This window comes from Octopus bimaculoides, chromosome 3 (genome assembly GCF_001194135.2).
Source record: "Octopus bimaculoides isolate UCB-OBI-ISO-001 chromosome 3, ASM119413v2, whole genome shotgun sequence".
NCBI lineage: Eukaryota > Metazoa > Mollusca > Cephalopoda > Octopoda > Octopodidae > Octopus > Octopus bimaculoides.
In genome coordinates, this window is record NC_068983.1 from 146,917,752 (window position 1) to 146,926,677 (window position 8,926).

At 37.5% G+C, this 8,926-nt stretch overlaps 1 protein-coding gene across 1 annotated transcript in view; it reads right to left on the reverse strand.

Moving 5' to 3' along the window:
• Positions 1–1,845: 1,845 nt before the first annotated feature.
• Positions 1,846–8,926, reverse strand: part of LOC106875508 (serine protease 48) — a 466,125-nt gene continuing 459,044 nt past the window's right edge. Inside the window, exons 5-6 of the mRNA XM_052966618.1 lie at positions 7,402–7,535; positions 1,846–3,272 (exon numbers count right to left, since the gene is read on the reverse strand). Coding sequence (XP_052822578.1) covers positions 3,105–3,272; positions 7,402–7,535 — 302 coding nt within the window. The 3' untranslated portion in view covers positions 1,846–3,104. The remainder of the gene's footprint in view (positions 3,273–7,401; positions 7,536–8,926) is intronic.

Sequence of the window (8,926 nt, forward strand, 5' to 3'; positions counted from 1 at the left end):
TGGCATAACTCTCTAGAAACTATCGCAAGAGTTGACAAACTTCTCCACCGAGTAAGCTAACCCAGGCCACCAAACACAGAGTAGTGCCTTCTTAATTGTGGAATGCCCATGTGTATGTCGTGTATTTTAGCTACTATTGCAGCTCTATAAGGTGCCAGAATAAACGGACGACTTTTATGATATATTAAGCCATTTTCGCATATTAAAAAATCCTTCTGTTTAACAAATGCACGTTCCAGATTCGAGACCGATCTCCAAATTTGCTTTAAAATTCTTTCTTTTATTTTGTTATATAATGCGTTTTCATTACAAGATCGATATCCTGCCACGCACTGTCGCATTTGTCTAAATACGAAGCAAAGAAAATTATATCACCACCGTTAGACTTATTATATCTCAATCGAGAGATAGCATCGACGTGCGGAATACTTTTACTCGGAACATGCTTAACGACGAAATCGTACTGTGATAGAGTCAAACTCCACCTGGCTATTTTTTGCGAAGCACGTCGAGATACATCTAAATCCTTCGCGAACAGGGTTTTTAAAGGCTGATGATCTGCTTCCAAATAAAACTGATTTCCCAGAAGGAAATGCTGCAGTCTATCTACGCACCATACCACTGCATAAGCCTCTCTTTCTATATTCAACCATTTTCGTTGTCCCTGGCTAAATGTGTGGCTTATGAATGTTACTGGGTGTCCTTCCTAGGATAACACCCCAACTATTGCAATCTAGGATGCATCTGTAGCGAGAATGCTTATCTTTTCCATTGAGTACGCTGGGCTCCATGGGATTGAAGATTACCACAGAAACCAATCTCACCACAGCGGATTTCTTAGATGTTACACTAGGCTTGAGCTCCGGTACCTACAGGCCCTACGCAGACCAAACGAAAGGCTAACATACATCAACACAACCTCGTGCCACCCACTCATCGTGTTCAAGAACCTGGTAAAGGGTGTCAGTAACAGGATTTCGAGCCTTTCCTCTAAACATGAAGCCTTCAACGCAACAGGCCCATACTATAACGAGGCCGTAGCTGCCAGTGAGTTCAAGGACCGCATCTCCAACACCCGCAGAAGGAAACGCCGCAGGAATACAATTTGGTTTGCGTCCCCCTTCTCCCTTAACACTATAACGCCCGTAGGTAGACTCCCACAGGTATGCCCTCATTTTCAACAGGCACGATGTTAGGGTCTCGTTTAGCTGTGTGCCTCTAGCGTTAAGAGAATATTAACGCACCTAAGCAACCGGAAGATGCTACAATTGGCCAATAGAAGGCCGCTGCGAAACCAAAGGCATAGTCTATCAGGCCGAGGTACGGGCGAACCCGGCCAATTTCACCGGCAAGAACCATAACAGCCATAGCAGCTGTAGACACGAAGGCAGAGCCAAAAACAGAACCAACGTCATCCCCCCCCCACACACACACCTAAACCACAGCGAACAGCCTTACTAACATCAACAACAGCAACATCTTCAGTGCCCTCTATGTCCCTGACGGCACCGCCACCATTACTAACACCGACCACAGTGACGTCGCGTCCAATACCAACCTTACAAATAGCAGACAGGACAGCGTACCCACTGACAGCTCTCATTCCAGCAATGACAGACTAAGCCATATCGACCACAGCATCAGCAGCAGCGCCCCTAACAGACGCACCGGCATAGATGTAGATAATGGTAGCTCTGTTAACGAGAACGGCACCATCAACCCCACCAACCGGGGAAAATAGCAATAATAACGATATCCAATATTGTAACACCTTGGGTTACAGTGGTAATATCGACAGCAACCCTTTCACATCCGGTAATAACATGTTAAGAAAAAACACAAATATTACACTGATTAAGTTTTATTAAAGGTCTTGAATAATTACAAATGTTTATTTTAAGATTTTGAATAATTTACCATTGAAAATAATCGGCAAAATTTTTAATGAATATAACTGTTAGAAATTATGTAACGTGTCATATAACGAGTGAATTGATTAATTGTAAAAAAATTATGGAAAGTAAAAGTTTAAACCGAAGTTGACAAGAAAAATACCTCCTAAAAAAGCTAAAGCAAAAAAATAAAGGCTGCTAACAAATAATTACAGTGTCAAATGTTGTTGGCACTCCGTCGCTTACGACGACGAGGGTTCCAGTTGATCAAATCATTGGAACAGCCTGCTCGTGAAATTAACGTGCACTCCACAGACACGTGTACCCTTAACGTAGTTCTTGGGGGATATCCAGCGTGACAAGGCTGGCCCTTTGAATTACAGGCACAACAGAAACAGGAAGTTAAGAGTGAGAGAAAGTTGTGGTGAAAGAGTACAGCAGGGTTCGCCACCATCCTCTGCCGGAGCGTTGTGGAGCTTTAGGTGTTTTCGCTCAATAGACACTCACGACACTTGGTCTGGGAATCGAAACCGCGATCCTATGACCGCGAGTCCGCTGCACGAACCACTGGGCCATAGCGCTTCCACAGTGTCAAACATAACTGGTTTTGTCTCATGGACTCTGTTATAGCCAAAATTACATACTCTCACAATTTACAGATGATTGCAGTTTCTAGAGAGACGCATGAGTGCGCACGTGTGTATGTGGGCGTGCGTGTGTGTGCATGTGTATGTACGTATGTGTGTGTGTGTGCGTGTGTGCGTGTGTGTGTGTGTGTGCGTGCGTGCGTGTTTGTAGGTGTGTACATATGTGTACATGTGTGTTCTCATGTCAGCAGGATTTCTAAATTTAAAGTTTATTTTAAAGTTAATGTTCATTATAATTTTTTTTCAGCTAATTAATTGCATTTGTTTGAAAGTATTTATATGCAAATCAATTTTTCAATTTAAGACTTAATAAATCTGCAATTAATATAACGAAATTACAAAAATACACTTGTATATTTAAACTTAGAATAGATGTGGATAAACAAAACTTATAGAATTAAAAGGAAGCAAGCAGTGAATAAGATACAAATTTAAGTCATCGGGTAATATTTGATAATTATTGTAGGATTAAGCAGTTAATGAAATCAGTTTAGTTTAAGTAGAAATCGATTTAGTTTAAGTACAAAATAATTTTGAACATTGTAAGAGATATTTTGTATGGAATTTATACATATACATATTTCTTAATCCATTCTAATCCGTGATAAACAGAAGAATATCCTGCTGGATGTGACACAGTGCTTCTACAGTCCCACGCAACAAAGCTGGAAACACCTTGCACCTCCCATTGACCATAGTCATTGCGTGTTTGAAATGGGCCTCCACTGTCACCCTAGGAAAGAATAAAAAATTAAAGATATTTAAAAATCATTACAAAACTAAAAAAAATGATTAGATAACACAGTGTAACACAATTTTTTTCCTTGCACAGTAACTGTTATTTCTTATTTGCTCACACCTAGAAAGTATGAAAAATGGCTAATGTTTCCTTCAAACTTTGCTTTTGGTACATTTCTTCAAGCCCAGCCCCAGAGAATCCCGTTCAACACATGGTTGTGATTCTACCCTACTACTCTCACTCATGATCAGAGATGCATGTATTGTCAGCCACTAATGCTGACAATTGTCAGGCACTTGAGCTCAAGTGGTTAAGATCAAGCAACTGAAAAGAAAATCTGTAGTATTGAACAGAATGTTTGTTATAACGATATTTCTGCTTCAGCAACTCAGCATTGAATCTGTCTGAAATGTAATGGAAAATAAGTCAGTTTCAGAACATTGATGTCTTGGTCAAAAAAAGCGAAGTATCAAGGGAATAGTAGTCATTTACTTCGATTTCTAGATAGAAGGAAATAGGAAATAACACTTACTGAACACAGATACAAAAAATAATTTTTTTTTTTACATAGCGTAATGGATATAAGACATTAATGCATCCATCATCATCATCATCGTCGTCGTTATCGTCGTCATTTCAACATCCATTTTTCCATGCATGCGTGGGTCTGATAGAGGTTATTGAATGATTTTTAAAACCAAATGCCTTTTCTATTGCCAAATCTAACCTGTTTTCCTAGCAACATATTTTCCCACGCTCAGACATTGATTTTGCAGAATATTGGAAATAAATGACATTCATTAAGAACATTCGTGTGATGTCAAGACAAGGAGATGCTTACACTGACACACATATATATGTTTGCTTCCATCTAAAATGTATATATATTCATTTCTTTATTGCCCACAAGCAAAGGATGAAAGGCAAAATTGACCTCGGCGAAATTTGAACTCAGAAAGTTACGGCAGACGAAATACCGCTAGACATTTTGCCCGGCGTGCTAACGATTCTGCCAGCTCGCCGCCCTACAATGTATTTATATGTGTGTGTGTGCGTGTGTGTGTGTCTGTCTGTCTGTCTGTGTGTTTGTGTGTATATATAAACTTACTTGGAAATGAATGCGTCGCATTCATTAAATAAATAATATATTATATATATACATATACATGCATATTTGGGTACAGGGCTTCACCAATGGTGCGAATAACATGAAATACGTAAACAAACGAGTGAAATACGTAAACAACGAAAAAAAAAGAGTAAAGAACAGGACAAGTAGCCACAGAGAAAAGACCCTTCATCTTTCGTCGGCTGTCTACCTACTCGTCATTTCGAGCATTCAACGACAATATGAATCTTCAAAGACAATTGCTCTCATAAATTCTGAAATAAAATTTAGGATTTATGGAGGATCAAATTTGGGAGCAAAACATGACAGTGGCGACATACAAGGACACCGATTGAAAAAAAAAAAAAAAAACATGGAGGGTCGTTAACCCGAAGTGAGAGGAAAATAGTGAATACTGGGAGAAACATTTTTTGAAAACAGAAAAGATAGAAGCGAGAAAGAAAAAAATCCACGTCTGCTCTTTAGAACGCCTGTGCAGGAAAAGAAGGTCATGTAAGGAAAAGAAAGATGGACGATGGTCATGTGTGAGCAACGAGAGAGAGAGAGAGAGGGGGGAGAGAGAGACAACTAGAAAACGGTGAAGGCGGGAGGGGGAGAAAATGGGAATTAGAGAAGGTTGGAGGAAGAAAATAGTATGGAATAGAGAGTTGTATCAATAAAGGTTAAGATAAACTTACTTGAAAATGGATGCGTTGCGTTCAATTAAATAATATATTGTTTATTATTTACTTGAACACGACGCATCCATTTCCAAGTAAGCTTATCTTCACCTTCTTGATGTCACTTTCTACTCTATACTGTTTTCTTCCTCTATCCTTCTCTAATTGCTTTTTTCTCCTCCTCCCTCCTCCACCGTTTTCTACCTGTTTCTCTCTCACTCCCCTGTTTCTCTTTTTATCTGCACTCTCTCGTTGTTCACGCGTGAACATCGTCCATCTTTCTTTTCCTTGTGAGACCATCCTTCTTTTCCTGCACGGACGTTCAAAAGAACGGACGTGTTTGCTCTCTCTCCCCCTCTCTCTTTCTCTTCTACTTTTCTTTTTTCAAAAAAATGTTTCCCAGCGTTCTCTATTGTCCTATCGTTCTGGTCTAACAACCCTTCATGTTTCTTTTCGTTCGGTTCCCATGTATGTTTCCACTGTCATGTTTTTGTTCCCAACTTTGACCCTCCATAAATCCTAAATTTTGTTTTAGAATTTATGGGAGCAACTGTCTTTGAAGACTTATATTGTTGTTGAATGTTCGAAATGAAGAGTAGATAGACAACCGACAACTGATGAAGGATTCTTTCTCTGTGCTTACTGGTCCTGTTCTCCATTTTTTTAATGTCGTTGTTTACATTTTTCACCCGTTTTCCCTCGTTTGTTTACGCATTTCATGTTATTTGCACCGTTGGTTTCGTCCTGTACCAATATATGCATATATATATATGTGTGTATGTGTGTGTGCATGTGTGTGTGTGTATGTGTGTGTGTGTATGTGTGTGTGTGTGTGTGTGTGTGTGTGTTATAAAGTAAATGCAGTATAAGGAAAGGAAAAAAATTATAAGTGTAGACAAAATTTAATTCATAATCTAAGCTGATAAGCAATATACATTCTAAAAATTGTTTCGGAGTCTAATTAATTCCATTTCTTTCTCGTTTACGTATTTCGTGTTATTTGCACCATTGGTAATGCCCTGTACTCATAAATGCATGTATTGGTGGACTTGGATGTTTGACATCCTTTGAAGGATTTCGGTCCTCACCATATATACATATATATATATATATATTATCAGTTTCAGCTGAAAGCTGTGGCCATGCAGGGGCACCGCCGTTTTGCTACACTGTTATAATTGAGAGCCTCCTCTGATATGTGGCATTTGGTCAATAAGGGAGCTTGATGTCGCTGACCTCATTTGCGCCTCTTGCCGTGAGGTAGGTTCATCTGGGTCTTTCAACAGGAAAAGATTGAGGTTTGTTTTGAAAGCGACTACATCTACTTTGTGTAGGACTTTTGAATACCTCTGAAATGAAAGTTCCCTTAATTGATAAACAAGAAGAAATCCTGCCCCAAATACTGTCCTGTCTAAACTTTGTTAGTTTGGAAATATGAGCATTCAACAAATGAATGAATATAATTTTATCTTTCTCATTTGACGTCGTTTAGCTTTAGATCAGTCTTGATCAAACAGACTTCAGTTCAAAGAAATTCCGACTGTGACCATCTTGATTTCTTTTCAGACATCATTGTATCATCACATTAACCAATGTGTTCTTCCTTTTTTTAAGATGGTAAGGCGTGATCTGAGGGTGATATGGTAGTTAATTCCAGAAGGTCTAATGATCATATGGTTCCTTCTTGTCTTATACAAACTGACTTTCATTTGCTTTTCTCAGTAGTTCCTGCAAGTTACCACTATTTATTGACAATACAATGTTCAGTTCTGTCTACTCCATTCTAAACAATATTTCAGTTTCTTAAACATGCATTATTCATTCAGCATTTTCTCATCAAGTCAGTGATGAAACCCATCCACAGTAGTTTAGTCTGTGAGAAGTAGTAACTAAACTACCCTCAAATCAGACCCAACTACTTGAAAAAAAGAAGAAAACATAGGCAGCAATTTGAAAGGAGGGGCAAGTTGATTATGATGACACCAGTACTTGACTGGTACTTAATTTATTGATCTTGAAAGGATGAAAGGCAAAGTTGACCATGGCAGAATTTCAACACAGAATGTAAAGGTGTATGAAATGCCACTAAGCATTTTGTCTGGCATGCTAACAAGTCTGCTAGCTTGCTGCTTTACATAGAGAGATAATGATGTCTGAGATGACTTGATAGCTTAAAAATAGTTAGTATGATTAGGTCCTGTATACTCATTCTGTGCAGACCTACTAATCAATAGCATCAACTCTACATTTGTGTATTAGAATTAAGAAGGTCCATTAGAAGTTACTTAATTCCTTCTTTGATACAAGTTGTATGAGAGAATAGAAAATTACTTACAAAACAGATTGGTGAATAAAAGTCTTTATTATTGCCACATATTACAGCCTCTGTGATGCTTGGGAAATACTTTTTGCAGTTATGATACTCTACAATTTCATTTTTGACTTCTTGTAAAGTAAATACGCTTTCATCTGAAAATTAAATGAAAACAGAAAGAAAATCATTCACCATAACATTTTAAATTTGATTTAATTGTTCAAGACAAAGAAAACTGAGAGGAAAAAATATGTTTCTGTAATACTTGGAATATAATTCCCAATGCATCTAAAATTTAAATGCTGAAAAACGAATTTATATATAAGGGCATGATAGCCTTAGGAAGGGCATCCAGCTGTAGAAACTTTGCCAGATCAGCCTGGAGTCTGGTGCAGCCTCCAGGCTTGCCAGACCACAGTCAAACAGTCCAACTCATGATAGCATGGAATGCAGACGTTAAACGATGATGATGATACATACATATATACATACATACATATATATGTTTGTATGTATGTATGTTTATATATATATATATATATATATATGTATGTATGTATGTATATATATATGTGTGTGAGAGAAAAAGAATCTGCCTATTGTGGATCCAATAGAAGGGCCGGCAATCCAAATAGACAGTAACATAGCAGATATGACTACATTGAGTGAACACATAGAGAGAGATGTGCAGATAATATCCAACCAAACTTCACAGTTTTTCTCCATCTACCATTGCAAAGAAACAATTTCTCTACAAGAACAGTTGAATAAGGAAAATTTATTTTTCGAAAAATACAGAACATGTCTAAATATGAACGCATAACCAACTTTGATCGTAGGATATATTTCAATTCATGATTACATACCCATCACTGTACATATTTCATCCCACTACTTTTGCTTTTGAGTTTTTCGTATATATATTATCCTCTCCCAGAATGATGAGCAATAATCTCCCCTGTCCCCAATAATAACAATCACCAATTACTTCCCCTTAGATTATTCTATTTGTTGAATCATTCATTCATAAGCTTCTCCACACACATGGACGAAAATCTGAAGAAAATACGAAATTACAATAATTTCGATGTCATGATTTGCGAAAGCGAAACCAGTCAACAAACACAATACTCTTTCACTTACAAAAGATATTAAAAAAATATACTAAAACTATGTAAATTGTGTGCATTTTACTTCTTTTATTTTATATTTTATATTTTTTGCATTAGAACTCACCACGTGAGGATAATCGAAATTTTCCTCCTCCTTTTTTGTTATGATCCAAATTTTATTTAATTTGCTTTGCAGGAGCAACTGTTTTATCGAAAATGTATATTGTTGTTAAATGCTCGAAGTACGAGACTAGAAAAACAGCCAGCAACTGATTAAGGATCGTTGTTTATGTTGTTTGTTTTGTTTTCCATTTGTGTCTTTCGTTGTTCGAAAGAATAGTTCATGTTCCATGTACTCGTGCTTAGTACTTTTTTGTTGTACACGTTTCATGACGTCCCGTGCCCACATATGCATATATATATATATATATATA